General features: G+C 38.7%; 2 protein-coding genes across 3 annotated transcripts in view; one reads left to right on the top strand and one right to left on the bottom strand.

The window, feature by feature from the left end:
- The first annotated feature begins 608 nt into the window (after positions 1–608).
- The window catches only part of Nckap1l (NCK associated protein 1 like), a 67,002-nt gene continuing 49,759 nt past the window's right edge, over positions 609–17,851 (top strand). The window contains exon 1 of the mRNA XM_021250584.2: positions 609–799. Coding sequence (XP_021106243.2) covers positions 791–799 — 9 coding nt within the window. The 5' untranslated portion in view covers positions 609–790. The remainder of the gene's footprint in view (positions 800–17,851) is intronic.
- Positions 9,439–16,425, bottom strand: LOC101699586 (gametocyte-specific factor 1-like). Of its 2 annotated transcripts, none has more exons than XM_087209691.1 (7): positions 16,292–16,425; positions 12,989–13,086; positions 12,685–12,805; positions 12,440–12,541; positions 11,223–11,286; positions 10,538–10,593; positions 9,439–9,720 (listed from the first exon to the last, which is right to left on the bottom strand). In XM_087209691.1, the coding sequence occupies exons 2-7, from the start codon at positions 13,079–13,081 to the stop codon at positions 9,632–9,634; spliced, it is 525 nt and encodes a 174-aa protein (XP_087065817.1). In that variant the 5' UTR covers positions 13,082–13,086; positions 16,292–16,425; the 3' UTR covers positions 9,439–9,631. The 2 variants fall into 2 exon arrangements, with proteins under 2 accessions (XP_087065817.1, XP_004872883.1); XM_004872826.3 differs by having other exon boundaries at positions 9,439–9,811; positions 10,523–10,593; positions 16,292–16,413.

Below are 17,851 nucleotides of genomic sequence, written 5' to 3'. Positions count from 1 at the left end.
GAACTTCAGCGTCCTTCCCTGGGCTTTGTGGCGGCCATTTTAGAAAAGGGAATGAGAGTTTAGGAGACCAGGTAGAAGTCTTGTGCTGTCTAGAAAGGAGCCTTATTTGTGGAATTTTTGTTAATAGAAATATAATTTAGATTTTGAGGGAACAGAAGAGGAATTATGAAGGAGATAGGGCAGAACAGTGAAAAAGCCAAAAACCAAGGGCAGGAATTTTGTGTCTTAACAGAGAATCTCAAAATTCGAGAGGGCACTAGTAGTACCTGAGAATGGTTGATAGAATGATAGATGAGCTAGTGGCGTTAAAATGAGTTTTAGGTTGAAGAGGACAAGTGGGTCACAAAGTTACAACTTCACTGTAGAAAACCAAATACTGGCCCTTTGTTCTGAAAACTGGTGTGCACACCCAGACAGTATAAGCAGATTTTGTTCCCAAAGCTCATCAAGAAAACATACCAAGGATGAATGGTGTTCATCCTGACTGCTCCCCCCCGCCCCCCCCTTCTCGTTTTCTTGAGACAAGGTCTCGACATGTAGTTCAGGCTGGCCTTGAACTTGTGTCGATCCTCCTGCCTCATCCTCTCAAGTGCTGAGATCACAGGCGCGTGCGCCACCACACCCAGATGAATGGATAAATGGCTGTAAAACATATACCTTAAAAAGTGGTAGAGACTTTAAAATCCTGTAAGGAAGGAATCAGTGAAGCCTGAAATTATCTGGAAAAGCATTATGGAGAAAAGGGATTTGTGAACTTTGAAGGGGCTGAACAGAAAAAAGGAAGCTGTTGATGATACAGGTAAAAGGGATGATAGTATTTTTAAAAACCAAGGTGTAAATATGTGATAAGACAAAAAAATTGTGTTCTCCAGATTATAAGAGGCAGTCTGGGAAGTTAAGCTGGGTGCTGAAATATTGGGATTTCTAGGATATTTCTAAAGGTTAAAGCCTAAATATGACCTAGGGGAACCTATCTTGATAGCAAAAACAATAGCTTTAGTGAAAAGGATCTTGGGAGTGGACATTTTATTTTTACACAAATAATTTGTAAAAATTACAGCCCCCCCCCCACCATGAGCAGTGCTGCAGTACTTAAGTTGAGGAGAGTGCTCTATAGCTTTCAGTTCAGATTAAGACCCTAAAAAGAAATAGGTATTGATGGAAGACAGGTTCAAGCCATTCTTGCAGGCTTTGTGCATGGGTGTGTCCATGTCCGTGTGTGTGTGTGTGTGTGTGTGTGTGTGTGTGTGTGTGTGTGTGTGATTGTGTTGTAGTACTGGATGGATATTGAACCTGGGGCCTTCACACTGAGCTACTTCCCTAGCTGCCTTTTAAAATTTTTTATTTTGAGACTGAGTCCCACTCAATCGCTAAGTTGCCCAGGCTGGACTTGAACTTGAGATCTTCATCCCTCACCCTTGAAGAGTGCTAGGATTACAGGCATGCCCCACCATGGCTGGCTGGTTTAGTGATTCTTCTTTTTTTTTTTTTGGTAGCGGGGATCAAACTTGGGACCCTCCACTTTCGAGCCAGGTGGGGGAACCACTGAGCTAAATCCCTGGCCTTAGTGATTCTTAATCATGTCTGCTCATTAGAATCACCTAAGAAGCTCTTAAGACATACTAGGCTGAGTTCTCATTCCAGACCAATTAACCAGAAAGAGCCAGGAATAGTTATTTTTTAAAAACCTATCCAGATGAGTCTAATGTGCAGCCAGGGTTGAGAACCACTGACCTAAGCACTGTTCGGAATTTACAAAAGCTGTTCTTTCATCTGAATGGAGTGGATGGTTCATATGAGGAAGGAACACACTGTTTAAGTGCTTTTTCAAAGATAATTGCTAAGAATGAAAGCTTCATTGCAAGCTTAGCACAAAGCATTTTAGAAACCGCTGTTGTTTTGGCAAGTCAGTTTCAGATTGTTAGGAAATAGTTTAAAATAATTTTAATGAAATCCTAACCTCTGACTTTATCACATCATTCATGTTGAATTAGTAGGGCCACAGTGAGTTGAACCGAAATGTGAATTTTCAGATTTCAAATGGCAGCAATCTGGTGCAAGTGTTGTCACTACTCCCATGATGTATAAGTATTTTTAAATTCAGATACCTGTAAATTGAAATTTCTGAGGAAGAAAGAGCTAAGAGCTTGAGAGGAATAAGATTGAGTCCTAAACCAGAATCCAAAATCAGGCTTTGGTGCATTCAGAAGTGCCTTGTTCAGGTGACAGGATCTTCAACTGATAAAGCTGTTCCATTTTGCACCAGTGAGCAAGACTGCTGACTTACAGACAGAATTCAAACCTGCCTTTCAGTGGTGATTTTGAAATAAAAATGCACCACACATTTATTCTTTTCAACCCCAAAACATTCTGCTTTATCTGAGATCCTTGCTGAGTTTGCTTTCAGAGTGGTTTTCCAGCCAGGTTGATCATATTTGAAAAGGAAAAGAACAAGAGACCAACTCTTTTGAACAAACACCATTCTAGGACGTAGTGGAGATAAATACACCAAATTGAATTCTGATAATTTCTGGTTTTATCTGTTCATATTCTAGCATTTATCCTTATAGATTTTTTTACTAATTATTAATTTAAAAAATATAAAGTTTATGGATTAATGATTAAAAAGACAAATCTAAGGCTGGGGAGTTAGCTCAGTGGTTTCACTGCCTGCTCTGCAAGTGCAAGGACCCGAGTTCAATCCCTGGTACCAAAAAAAAAAGACAAATTTATACTTTAGTGATTGAAAAACCTTTGTTAGGCGGGGTATGGTGGTGCACACTTTTGTAATCCCAGCTGCTCAGGAGGGTGAGGCAGGAGACCAAAAGTTCAAGGCCAGCCTGGACAATTTAGTGAGACTTTTATTTAAAAAAAAAAAAAAAAAAAAGTTGGGCCGGGGATTTAGCTCAGTGGTTTCGCTGACTGCTTTGCTGCGCATATGCAAGGACCCGAGTTCAATCCCCCGTACCAAAAAAAGAAAAGCTGAAGATGTAGCTCAGTGGTAGAGTGCTAGCACATCATACTCAAGCCCTAGGTTCAGTTGCCAATGCTGTAAAACAAACAACAAAAACATTTGTCAGAAAATGAGTATTTTTAGTCCTTTGAATTGAAGAAATTCCAGTAGTACTTGAGATACATCAGAAAGTTTCAGTGTTTCAGAAAGCCTAATAAAATAAATTTTTGCCCATCAAAAAACTAAAATACTGACTTTCTTTGTTTCTGACTTGAATTTTATCAACTAAGTCCTAGTCCTTTCATTTAATTATGATTTCTGATTGGTAGTTAAGTGTATAATTAAAAATAGAAAAATTATTCTATAAACATTTGGAAATCAAAATAAAGGGCTATGGGGAAATGTGATAGGTACTCTTATTTTTTATTTATTTATTTTTTTGCCGTAGCAGGAGTCAAACTCAGGACCTTGCACTCGCAAGGTAGGTGCAGTGCCACTGAGCTAAATCTCCAGCCCCTGTGATAGGTATTCTTATTGGTGAGGATATACAATTATTGGAAAATATTGTACAGAAGAGAGAAAAGTTGGAGTTATATAGAGTTGTTCAGGCATAGTAGCAGGGAGAGATGGTAGAAACTAATGAAAATAAATTTATGTTCAGAAAAGAGTTGCTAATGACAGCATGCCAAAGAATAGCCAACATTTAACTCCAGAAAGCTAAAGATACAGGATAAGCAGGGGAAAAAACAGATGATATTTTGTTTGAACTAATATGTAAATGTTGCATATCTCTGTAATCTACACTGTCTGTAATAATTACCAGTATGTGGTACTTAAGAAATCCATTCTGTGTTTTCCCCTGATGTATAGGCAGTTCTTTTCCTCAGAATTCAAGAAAATATAGCTTCTCACACACTTTCTGGTGCTGGCATTTAACATGTAAATTTAAGCCAAATTTTGTAAATTGTCCTAGTATCAAACAGATAGGTAAAGAAATGGAAACATTCTTTTTTAGTTTTCTTGAGACAGGGTCTTGCTCTGTAGTCCAGGCTGGCTTTGAACTCTCTGTGGTGCTCCTGCCTCAGTCTACTAAGTGCTGGGATTACAGGCAAGTGCCACCAGGCCTAGGTTGGGAACTTTTTGAAGATTGTTGAAAAGAAGGCAGCATGGCAAAATTATGCCAAAGAAACATTATCTGCTAACAATTATGTAAAAGGCTACTGTTGCACAGAACAGTTCTAAAACTCCATTACTACCATTCCTTTTTTTTTTGTATATCCTTTTATTGGTACATTTTAGGTGTACAATATAATGACATTCATCATTGGAGATATGCACCTTTACATACATACTCTCTTGGTTCTTATTTTTTCCCCCTTCCCCTGCCCTCCCTTCAACCCCTGCATCCCTCCCTATTTACAAAGACTTTGTTTCCATTTTTTCATTTTCTCATTAATTCCATTCCCTTCTTTCCTTTCCCCTACCCTTCTCACTTCCCCTTCCCCTTTGCCCCTTTTAATGCTACCATTCTTTGGATTTTCTATTTTAAGGAATGTCAAATGTTTAAATATAAGACTCACTGGGGCCGGTGATTTAGCTCAGTGGTTCCGCCGCCTGCCTTGCAAGCGGAAGGATCCGAGTTCGATCCCCGGTACAAAAAAAAAAAAAAAAAAAAAAAAAAAAATATATATATATATATATATATATGGCTCGTTCTCTCTGTGACCTTCTTGTAACTTCTTGGGATTAAATCCTTACTTTTTGTCTTGTTTTGGTTTTGGAACTACCATTTACTTTCCCCTTTCCTAGCACTTTTATAGTGCCTTGTACCAGTGGTTCTGAAAGTGTGCTCCCCGTATTGATAGCATCGGCATCTGGAGACTTGAAGAAATGCAGATTCTTGGGCCCTAGTAAGGCCTACTGAATCAGAAACTCTGGAAGGTGAGAGACCCTACAATGTTGTTTTTTTTTTTTTTGTTTTTTGTTTTTTGTACTGGGGATTGAACTCGGGACCTTGTGCTTGTGAGGCAGGCAGCAGAACCACTGAGCTAAATCCCCGGCCCTGTTTTTGTTTTTTTAAACAAACCTTCCATGTGATTGTGTTATCCACTAAGTTTGAAAACCATTGCCTTATACTATAATTGTTAACATTGTTCCGTCATAATGGACCATGCCACTATAGTTTGGTTTTTTAAACTGAGGTGTGATTGACAAATAAATTGTGTATATTTAAGGTTTACATTATGATGTTTTGATATAAGTACACCTTGTGTAATGATTCCCATAGTGAAGCTAATTAGCAAAACTGGGACATAGTTATCTTTTATTTGTGTGTGTTAAGAATGCTTAAGATCTATTTAGCAAATTTCTGGTATACAATACATTGTTTAGTTTTTTGAGACAGACTCTCTATGTAGTTCAGGCTGATCTTGAACTCACTGTGTAGCCCAGGCTGGCCTCAAACTTGAAGTGATTCTCCTGCCTCAGCCTCCCTAGTGCAGGGATTACTATGCCTGGCTTACAAATACATTGTTATTAACTGTAATATCCATGATGTGTATTAATTCTCTAGAATTTATTGATCTCATAGGTGAGTACAGTGGATCCTCAAGTTACGACCGGCCTGACATAGGAACAACTTGGATTAATTAGGTTAATGGAAGATTCATCTGCTTCTTGTTAGCTATAACATGTACCCAGATCTCAGCTGTGTTGACTTACAACCAACTTGAATTACAACCAGCCCTTGGGAACTGATTGACTTCATAAGTCAGGGGTCCACTGTACTTGTAGGCTTTGACCAATATCTCCCCACTTCCCCCATGCTACTATAATACTTCTTAAATAGTGTTGAAAATATCACAGATACTTGATTATTTGACTGAAGAACACAGGTATATTTTGTCAAGTGCTGTAAACTAAGACATCCATCTGTTTTATAAAAGAGTATGTGGGAAGAAGAGACTAAAATAGTAGAGATTTTACCTTTTTTTGTACTACAGCTGCTTGGAAAGCCTGCACTAAAAGGCCCAGAAAGTCTGGACCAATATGGGGCAGATAAAGATGTGGAGCCAATGAGGTACGTTTTGGTACATATTTGGGACTTGACTTAGGGGCTTAGCAGATTTTTCCCCCCACGGTTTGTACTGTGAATAGAAGAGTTGAAACCTTAAAACCTGATTTTAGGGAAGAAATTTTATACCTGGAAAGGCCTAACTTGCCTTAATAGGACTTTCTGGAGAAGGAAAACCCATTACCATGATTTTGGAAAGGTTGATTAATTCTGATAGAAATATTTAGCCCAGAATATTGAATCTCATTTTACCTAAGCAAGGCTTTCAAGTATAGATTCTCTACATTCAGCAAACTTGACTCTGAGTACGGGCCTAGTACACAGTCAAGATCATGCCTATCCCAAAGCATCTTATAGCTTAACAATAATAAAGCAGAATGAAAATCAGTAGCTTTCCTGTACATGAGTAACACACTCACTGAGAGAGAAATTAGGGAAACAACACCTTTCATAATAGCATCTAAAGAAATGAAGTACCTAGGAATCAATCTAATGAAGGAAGTGAAAGACCTTTACATAGAAAACTATAGTACCCTGAAAAAGAAGACCGAAAAGGATATCAGAAAATGGAAAGATATCCCTTGTTCTTGGGTAGGAAGAAGAATATGAAAATGGCCATATTTACAAAATTGTTATACAGATTTAATGCAATCCTGATCAAAATTCCAAAAACAGTATATCTCACAGAATTAGAGAAAACAATCCTAAAATTAATTTGGAACCAGAAGAGACCTACAATAGCAAAGGTAATTCTGGGCAACAAAGGCAAGGCAGGGGGCATCACAATCCCTGACCTAAAATTATACTACAAAGCTACTGTGATAAAAACAGCATGGCACAGGCAAAAGAACAGACCTGAGGATACATGGAACAGATTAGAAGATGCAGAAGCAACTCCAGACATACTCTGCCACCAAATCTTTGACAAAGGAGTCAAACACCTCCACTGGAAGAAAGATAGCCTCTTTAATAAATGGTGCTGGAAAAACTGGCTTTCCACATGCCGAAGATTAAAACTAGACTCATATCTTTCACTATGCACTTGATTTCAAAGTGCATCAAAGATCTACATATTAAAACAGAAACACTAAAACTGCTGGAAGATAGAATAGGTAGAACTCTCAAAGACATTGGTGTAGGATAAGATTTTATGAATAAAACCCTGGTCACTCAGGAAATATCATAAAGAATTAACAACTGGGATCTCATTAAAAACTTTTGCACAGCAAATGAAATCAACAGAGTGAAGAGACAACTCACTGTGGGGAAAATATTCTTCAGTTCTTCAAATTCTATACTATCTAGAATATATAAAGAACTCAAAAAATATCAGACCTCCCAAATTTAAAGACTCAATCTAAAAATGGGCATCTGAAATGAGTGGAAATTTCTCAGATGAAGAAGTAGACATGGAAAATAAATACATGAAAAAATGTTCACCATCACTGGTCATTCGAGAGATGCAAATTAAAAACAATGCTGAGATTCCATCTCATTCCAGAAAGAATGGCTGCTATCAAGAAATCAACCAGGGCCAGGGATTTGCCTCCTGCCTCGCAGGTGCAAGGTCCCAAGTTTGATCCCCGGTACCCTCCGCCCCAAAATCAACCAATAACAAATGCTGGCAGGGCTGTGGGGAAAAAGGAACCTTTCTCCACTGTTGGCAGGAGTGTAGACTGTTGCAACCACTGAGGAAATCAGTGTGGAGATTCCTCAAAAAACTAAAACTAGAGGCTCCATTTGACCCAGCTATTCCCCTTCTTGGTATCTTCCTGAAAGAATTAAAAGCATCATACTACAGCGATATATGCACACCCATTTTTTTTTTTGGTACTGGGGATCAAACTCGGATCCTTTCGCTTGCGCAGCAGGAGGCGAAACCACTGAACTAAATCCCCAGCCCTGCACACCCATGTTTACAGCAGCACAGTTTGTAATAGTTAAATCTTGGAAACAGCCCAAATGCCTATCAACTGATGAATGGATAAAGAAGATATATATATATATATATATATATATATATATATATTATTTATTTATTTTTATGGGAGGGTTTTTGTTGTTGTTGTTGTTGGTACCAGGGATCGAACTCAGGTCCTTGTGCTTGCAAGACAGGCGGCATAACCACTGAGCTAAATCCCGAGCCCCTGGGAAGATATATATTTTTAATCCAGTGGAGTACCACTCTGCCATTAAGGCATATCCTTTTTTTTTGATACCAGAGATCGAACTCAGGACCTTGTGCTTGTGAGGCAGGCGGTGGCACCACTGAGCTAAATCCCCGGCTACTCTGCCATTAAGAAGGATGAACTGGAGACATTTATAGCTAAATGGATGCAGCCTTAAGACATACTTTTAAGTGAAATAAATCAGACACAGATGTTTAAATACCACACTGTTTCTCTGTGTGAGAAACCAAAAATGTAAATAAGGTCTAAAATGTATAATAGATATTGGCAAATGGGAATAAGATGTTCAAGTGAGAAAGGGAACAAGGGAAGGGGGAAGAAATGAAGGGACAGGGAAGAAAGAAAATATAAGGAAAAAATGGAAACAAACTTTTGTATGTAAGGAGGGGAAGAGGGGTCTGTGGAAGAAGGAGGGGAATGGGAAAAAAAAGAAGCAAGACATATCATGTACAGGCACAAATTCCCTATGAAGAATGTTGTCATGTATATCTAAAATGTACCAATAAATATTTTGCTTCAACAAAACAAAACAGAATGAAAAGTCCCATGGAGACATAAACAACCTGTTAGTCAGGTGTGGTAGCACATGCCTATCATTCCAGCACTCTGGGAGGCTGAGGCTGGAGGACTGCAAGTTCCAGCCCAGCCTGGGCAATTTAGTGACCTAGGGAGACCCTATCTCAAAATTTAGAAAAAGGGAGATCAGCGGGATGTAGCTCAGTGTGAAGGTCCTGGGTTCCATCCCCAAAATTACCAAAGAAGACAAAACAAATAAAAAACCCCAGCATGACGAAGATGAAAGCATATTAAAATGGGAGTGGGCTGGAGATTTAGCTCAGTGGTGTTGCCTCCTGCCTCAAAAGCACAAGGTCCTAAGTTCCATCCCAGGTACCAAAAAAAAAAAAAAAAAAAAGGGAGTACATTGCCTTTAGAGAGTTAGGAAAGTAGATTCGAAGCCGTGTTTCAACTTCAGCTTGTCACAAAAACTATGTCTTTAAGCATGGAAGATTTGTAGTGAAAACTGAAGAAGGTTGATCTGATGGTCAGATAGTAAATGATTTGGAGAAAAACTTTAAAGAATGAAGAACCTAATTATGCAAGCATCAACCACAGGCTATTTCCTCTACTAATAAGGGAAACAGGCAAATAAGTTCTTTAGCCTTTTGGTTGACAAATGAGAATGTGAAAATAAGAAACAATAAGAAACTAAATGAAGCTTGTCATAGGAAAAATAATCTTTATTTAAACAAATAAAAACATATTAAGACACCAATGCAAGAGTTGTTACCTAAAACTTGACAGTTAAGATTTTTCTTTTACTGTGTTGGGGATTGAAACCAGGGCCTCCTGCATGCAAGGCCAGCACTCTGCAACTGAATCACATTTCCTGCCCCACAGTTAAGATTTCCCTAAAGCTTAAAAAAGACTGGAAAATAAATTTTCAGTCTGTTGGTTCTTTAATCCACACTTCGCCATCAGTTTTTCTTTTCTTTTTTTTTTTTTTTGGTATCAGGAATCGAACTTAGGACCTTCCACTTTCGAGGCAGGTGGTGGAACCACTGAGCTAAATCCCTGGCCCACCATCAGTTTTTCTGCCTGTAGAGAGAAAGATTGAGGTGGTGTCATTTTTTTTTTTTTTTTGAGGTGGTGTCATTTTGATATGAATGTTTTTATGAAGGACCTAAGCTTGAGGTGTGTTCAGAGCATTTCAAATACAGCCCTAGATAGCCTTTTCTCCCAACTCTAATTTGAAGCTATCAGGACTTCCCCTGTCTCTATTGTGTTTGTTTCCTACTAAATTTTATTTTATCCCATTCCCCCCCAAACCCTCCTCCCCTCCCTATGTACAAAAGCTTTGTTTCCATTTCCCCTGTGTCTATTGTGAACAGAGGAAGGACTTAGAATAGGATTTGTTTAATTTTCTTTAAAAAATTTTGTTTAAATTATATTAGTTTTTTTTTTTTTTCTTGTAGTACTTGGGGTTGAACCCATGGCCTTCACACTGACCTATATGCCCAGGTCTTATTTTTTTGAGACAGGGTATCACTATGTAGTTCAGTCTGGCCTTGAACTCACTGTGTAGCCAAGGCTGGCCTCAAATTCTAAGTAATCCTCCTGCCTCAGCCTCCTGAGTGCTGGGATCACAGGGATGCACCACCACATCCAGTTCCCCAGGTCTTGTTAAGTCACTAAATTTCCCAGGCTGGGCTCAAACTTGTGATCTTCTTGTCTCCGCCTCTCAAAGCGCTGGGATTACAGGTGTATGCTACCATGCCCAGCTGTGCTAGTTTAAAAAAGTTATTTTACCTTTTTTCTACTTTTTATTGTTGTTAGGATGCTTATCAGCCATAGCCTCTTTTTTTAGGTCTCTTGAGTCACTGTAGGAGGGGATCATAAGAGGAAAATTAGTTGAAAACAATGACTGGAGAATTAGTCTAGATAACCAGTTATAGGAGGTTAAATTATTTTGTCAAACATACTTGATATTAGTAAGTGTCATAAAAGGAATCTTTTTTTTTTCTAATTTGTTTTGTACAGTATATTTATGCCTTCTCCCTGGGAAATTCAATTAATGGCTCTTAGAACTCTTGAAAGTTCCTTTCAAGCTTGTTTCGTTGGAGATCCTGACCTGGTTCTTTTTCTTTCATATATTAAGGAATTGGTCTTTTTTCTTTGAAAATCTTACACAGGATCAAGAATATTATGTATACAAGCTCTTTATGGAAATATAATCCCAAGTGGAGCCATTGAGAAGCAATGGGAAGCACTCAGAACCTGCCTCATAGATCTGTAGTATTTGAAGCTTAGGTATCTGCCATGCCTATGACCCAGTGCCCATCTCACTTTTAAAGCCCAGCTTTAAAAGTATTGTTCTAATCTGACAATAAAATATAGCTTATCTTTTTTTTTTTGGTACCAGGGATCGAACTCAGGACCTTGCGCTTGCAAGGCAGGCACTGGAACCACTGAGCTAAATCCCTGGCCCCTAAAATACAGCTTATCTTACCTTTCACAAACCAGCATTTTTGGAGTAAAAGTTTTAAGAATGAATGAAGAGTGATCCGTGTTATCTAGAAAGGAGAGGAGGAGTAGGTGACACAAGTACTAAGCATTTTTATATCATTGCAGAGACTAGCTGGCAGCAGGTGTTTGAGCCTTCCTTCTGAAGCTGTCACTGGGAAGTGGCTGTTCTGCCAGGGACTACTTTCTCACTTCTCTCATGTTTAGGTGTGATGATGTGACTAGTTTTGCCAATGGAAGAGGAATGAAAGTATTCTCTTCTAGGCTGAGGCGCTTTCTTCATTCTCCTTTTGTGGCACCTTTGAAAGTTAAATGTAGAAGGTGACAGCAAGATGAAAAAAGACTGTCCTTGAACCACTATCACTCATCCAATACTTGAACTGGGATTTACACAAGAAAACTTCTGTTGTGTTAAGCCACCATATTAACATGGTTTGGAGGTTATAGATTATAGGAGCTAGCAGATATGTAACGCATACATATCTTTATTTTGTGGTGCTGGAGGTTGAACCTAGGGGTCATGCATGCAAGGCAAGAGCTCTGAGCGACACTCTAGTTCTGATTTAATATTAAGACTGACTGTGAGGCAGTCTTTTATAGATGAAGATGCATTTGAGAAGTAACTTCACTTAAAGTGAGAGCAGATTGTTGAACCTAGATATGACTGAAAGCCAGCAATGTCTCCATTGTAACATGCTGCATCATAGAGACAGGATATTGCTCGAGATAAGTGATAAATCCCAAAATTTCAAGTTCCAGATGTGGGTAAGATCAGAATCTTTTTCTTCAACTCTACTGCAGATTAAACCCAGAGCATTTATACTCAGCTAGTTCCCCAGGCTTTTAAAATTGAGATACAGGGTCTTCCTAAGTCACGGAGTTACCCAGGCTGGGCTTGAGCTTGTGATCCTCCTACCTCAGCCTCCCAGAGTGCTGGGATCACAGGTGTGTGCCTCCACATTCAGCTGAACTGCAGAATCTTTTAACTTATAAGAGAATTTAAAGTTTAGCTAGGCTTCTTTTTACTGGGCTAACTCTCCAGAGTCAGGTGGAATTCTTAGATTTACTAATTGGATTGCTTAGTGAAGGATTTTGTGGGAAAAGTATCAAGATTTAATTATCCAGGGTTGTGTTAGTAGCTATAAAGGGCACAGAAATCAGGCCTTCATTCATGATTATGCTCACTGTTTCACCCTTGCTCACCTACATTCCAGACAACTGCATCAGGTATCTGATTGGTAGCACTAGAAAGTTTTTCAGTTAACTCCAAACTTGGAGAAATAAACTTGGGAAGATTAACTGGTTCTGAAATAAAAGACCAGGAGTTATAGGAGTAGAAGTTTCTTTTGTATATTACTCCTCTGTTAAGGCTTCCATAGTTATGAGATGTGGTACAGGGAACAATAGAACTTAATGCTGCTTACCTGCCACCAAAATGAAAAACTTACCATCATCTGTAGCACTTCTGTAGACACAGTTAGCCTCATGTTCCTCGAGCCTTTTGATTGGAACCACATGACAAGCATTATATTTGCAGTTAGCCATCTTTTTAGCTATGTTTGGATTTTTCTAGAAAGAAAAAGTTCTTGTTAGATTTTGCTTGTATTCCACCCTCAACTCATTTCTGGAAATGCTGAAGAAATATCATATTTCAGCATTAAGAACTTCCAGGTGCTACATATGGTCAGAAGCTTTTTTTTTGAGCTTTTTTTTTTTCCTCTAGGGATTTATAGTTCTTATCAGAAAACTAACCTTTTTGCATGATGCCAGGTGGTACTGTAACCTGCTGGCTGGCATCCTGTGAGTTGGGTTATAAGGACATATTTTTAAGGCTTCTGGCTCCATGATGCCTAAAGAGCAGAAACCATGGGTTGGTAAAGATTGACATTTGAGATTAGGTAGTCTTGACATAGGCCTATTTTCTATTTTTGAAAGAAAAGTGGAATGAAATATATAGTTATCTCAAGTTTTACCTATGAAATTTTGAATTACTAAAGCAATAGCCTAGCCAGTTAGACAATAGAGGATATTCACTTCTTCCATACCTTGAAAGACCAAAGTTTAATATTTGTACATGTCTTATAGGTTGTTTTAAACAGTTGTGTGGCTCTTAAATAGAGTACTAAACAGGGAGGACTCCTTGGGAAACTCACAGACCTGGGATGAAATACAGTACTTAACACTGTAAGCCTGAATGTTGGAGAAAGCAAGGCTGGTGTAGCAGGTTCCTTTACTGCTCACCATTGGTCCCTTCCCTTCCTTCTCCAGCTTAGCTAAATTAAGCTCTTTGGCAGGGAGAGATGCTAATTGTCATATAGGTCAACATAGCCACCTTTGGAGGAGAACGAACAGTACAATGTTCAAGTTCAGGCTACTTTATAGTTACTTGAGAACATCAGCCCAAAATCTCAAAGGTTGTACATGTTAATATATAGAGACTCATAGAAGTGAACTAAAAATACAACATCTCAAATTTGCTACATTTTACTGCCAATAGGAGGTCTACTTTTTCCTATAACTAGATGTCTTTAGGAATCCTAGCAGACATTAATTTCAAGGACTTCCAAGTTTCCAGGCAACAGCTGCAGCTGAGATTTCTGCAAAGGAGGGATGTATAGTTTGATGGAGGTGGGGTGGGGAGGAGATCAAGGCAGACTGGCATAAGTAGGAAGGCTAGAAAGGTGCCCTAGAATATCCCATTTCAATTCTGCTTTGTACCATGCCTAGGGCATAGACAAAGGGCACAAAGCTAGACTGTTAAGTGTCAGATTTCCCTGAGGGCATTTTGGGGATTAAATCCAGGGATTAAACTCAGGTAGTTTTTAGGAACACAAGCCAGGGTAGTTCTTTAAAGCTTTCACTGCATATGAATGATTAGATTAGAGCCATGAACACTTATTATAAAATGAATTGGCTTTTTTGGGGGGGAAAATAAAGGTCTCAATATAATCCAATATTGTATACAGTTATTCTTAGGTTCTTAAAGATAATGAGAAAGGTGCTATAATACCCAAATATAGTTTTCAGAACCCCAAATCCTTATTTTAGTCAACAGCCTAGAAAAATATGAGTCTTGACCAGTCTGTCTTAATAAGGCTAGTCTTAACAAAAAGTGCTTCAGAATAGGCAGTGACAACTGGTGACATTGGATTGTTCACCTAATTATGATGATGATGATTTTGAGATGGGGTCTAGCTAAATTTCCCAGGCTGCCCTTAAATTTACAATTCTCCCTTTTCAGCCTCCTAGGTAGCTGAGATTACAGGTGCACACCATCACACCCAGATTCACCTAATTATTGATAGATGAATATCCCAATGTAGGGAGGCCGAGACTGTGATGGAGGCCATGTGTTTTAACACAGGTTAGTTTTGGCAAGACTATTCCAAACTTGATGCCACCTTGACATGTAAGCCTAGCCTAAACGATCTTGAGACCTCCTTATCTCAAAGTAGTGTCTCTCAAGATTCCTGAGGGAAGTGTCCCTGGAAGAGGAATACAGTCCTTCTGTGTGGCAAACAAAGGGAACAGATGAGGTATTTGAGGTGAGAGAAACCACAGGATCTTTCAGGCAATGATGGGAATCAACATGCTGTTCAAGCTTTCTGTTAATTCCTTTCCTCCCATCATTGCTTCTATAGTTTCTCAGAGATTTGGAAGGTTTTGATGAGGTTTGAAGTCTTAGGGAAGTGATTCTCAGTCTCATTGTGCATTAAGAATCACTGAATAGTTTTTTGTTTTTGTTTTTTTGGTGCCAGGGATTGAACTCGGGTCCTTGCGCTTGCAAGGCAGGCAGCAGAACCACTGAGCTAAATCCCCAGCCCTCACTGAATAGTTTTAAAGTGACAGATGCTTTGGTGTCACTCTAGAATGATTGGATTGGAATCTCAAGGGTGTAGTCAGGCTGAGTATGACTTTAAAAAGGCTCCAGGGGATTGTGATTTGCAAATGGGTTTTGCTCTAGGTAAATTAAATACCTTTAGGAGGGCTCCTCTAGTTCACAAGAGGAGCTGCCACATAGTCTTTCCAATAAGGTTTCTCTGAAGACTACCAGTTGGCATGATTAGTCCCATCTTTAAACCTGGCCTTTTAAATTTACAGAGTACCAAATAGAATTCCACAAAAAGTGACATTAAAAGCTCACTGCATACATTCCTAACCTAATGTACTAGGCCTTGAGCCAAATGTTTACATTTGCCCAATTATTTTTATCACTTCCGCTATTATATGAGGGATTATCAACATACATAGATTAGGCAACCAATTCATGATGATGGATAGCCTAAAGTTGCAAAGCTAAAATGTGTTTGAATAATATTAATATTGTTTGAGGTAATACACATAAAGCACTGAAATACCTGGTATATAGTAAATAACTACGTTATTGTTTTGTGTGTACTAATCTATTTAATACACAGAATAGCTCTATAGTAACTCCCAGATAGGAGTTATTATTAATATCATCTCCATTTTACAGGCAGGGAAATTCGGTCAGCTGGTAAGTCATAGAGGCAGAATGTGAACTCAAACTACCTGACTCTAGAACCTGGGCTCTTAGCCTCCAAGTTATAAGGCTCACTTCACTGTACTCAACTATGTTTGAGGCCAATCCTGACCGATACCAAAGTGTAAACTTCCCCTGTATACCAAGTACAGGAGAATAAGTATTTCCAGGCTGCAGCAATCTTTCACTTCGGTAGGCAAGAGAGTATAATAATGAAATGGGCAATTAAAGAGCAAATATGATTGAAAGGTAAAATATGTGATATAAACCAAGTGCTGTGAGAGTTCAGCAAGGGCTGGACTCATATGAGTATTGAGCTAGATCTTGAAGACTAAATAGGATTTGTGTCAGTCAGAGAGAAACATACATGCGTGAAGGTAGAAAGGAGCACAGCACATTCACAGATAGAGTACACAGTCCCAACTAGGTTGGGAAGTCCATATTAGGGGACTGCAGAAGACAAGACTGGCTTGGGATGGAGACTCATCAATCAAATGCTAGGATAAGAATAAGGAATACAAGTTCAAAAACACCAAGAAAACAGTACTCACTCTGAGAAGGTTGGTGCTGTTTTGCTGCTCAGCTTCCTAAATGTTGACCTCTCACAGCCTTCTCTTTATTCTCCTCTATCAAGGTAAAAGACCAATAGAAATCACATAAATCTCTTTAGTAGATCCCAGGATTCTTTGATAACAGCAGGTGATTCAGATCTTCAGAACCAATCACATTATTCCAGGGTCATAGCTTTTTAGGGACACAATCCAGAAAATAAATTGGAAGATAGATTCTCTTTTCAAAAATCCAAAGTCTCCCTTAGAGATGTTTGAAATGTAACATTTTAAGCATTGGCATCTTGAGTTTCAAAAAAAACAACATTCTCTTGGGAGCAAACACGTTCCTTAAATAATGCTGATCAGTTCTGGCTCTCTTTCCCTATTTCCCTAATCACCAGGATTTATCAGGACATGTGAGAGGTCTGGATATGGAGAAATGGAAATAACTGAAAAGCAGATAAAAGGTTTTCGAAAAGATGTGGCTGCAAAGATGACTCTTATTTAGAATTTTTCCTATGGCCCTTTTTTTTTTGTATGTGTTGTAAAAGAAACTTAAAATGAGTTGAAGCTTTTCTTGAGTTCAGGGTTAAGGTTTGGCTCAAATGGCAAGAATAGTTTAGTGTGAAATTTATTCAGTCCTCTAAGATTTAAGGGTCATTATTAATTTCTTCTTATTAATCTTGATTATTTGGTTCTTTTTCATGGAACTTATTTCTCAATTTAATCATAATAATAACTCAACAAATAAGCCAGTGTATTTATTGAGTGGCAGCTGTATTCAAGAGGTATTGTTCTAGATCGGTGTTTTTCAACATATGTCCCCTGGAGCATTTGTAACAAAACCTCTGATGGTACTTATAAATGCAGATTTCTGGGCCCTCTATAGAGCTACCTATCTGAATCTCAGAGGACAGGGATTGATCTCAGTTTTTAAGCACCTAAAGTACCATTATACTAGAGCAGTTTTTCTCAAACTGGAGGTGCATTGGAATTACCTGGAGGGCTTGTTAGTAGTGTGTGGACCCAGCTCAGAATTCTGGATTCAGTAGGGTCTGGTCTGGGCCAGAGAATTTTCATGCCTAACACATTTCCAGGTGATATGATGCTGCTTGATCACACTTTGAGAATCACTGTACCAGAGCCTTGTGAAGGATATAAATATTAAGAACAATTCCTGTCATTAGGAGCATATGTGGTACTTGAATAAGACATCTACCTAAAAAATATAAGAACTAACACACACATATGTGTATATTTTGGCAATTTACAATATAATATTTGACATTGGATGGGGTGGATGGGATTTGATCTGAGTTCTAAAAGATGGTGAGGCCTAAGGTTCAGTAGACAATCAAACAAGTTCTTGATGGGGACATAAAAGAGGGAAAGTGTAGAATGTAAGAGGGTGGGGTGGTAGATAATTTGTTGGTCTGGTATAGAACTTTGTCCAGGACAGTTGTGGAGGGGTAAGGCCAAAAAGATTGGTGTCACACTATAAAGAGCCTTGAAAGCCTGTCCCTTACCCCGCCACACCCAACTCACAGCTTTACCAAAAGG

This window comes from Heterocephalus glaber, unplaced genomic scaffold (assembly GCF_053883595.1).
Source record: "Heterocephalus glaber isolate CG9 unplaced genomic scaffold, H.glaber_assembly_v1.0 deba00001060, whole genome shotgun sequence".
In the NCBI taxonomy this organism is placed as follows: domain Eukaryota; kingdom Metazoa; phylum Chordata; class Mammalia; order Rodentia; family Bathyergidae; genus Heterocephalus; species Heterocephalus glaber.
Note: the sequence above shows the minus strand (reverse complement) of the source record. Positions and strands in the feature narration are given on the sequence as shown.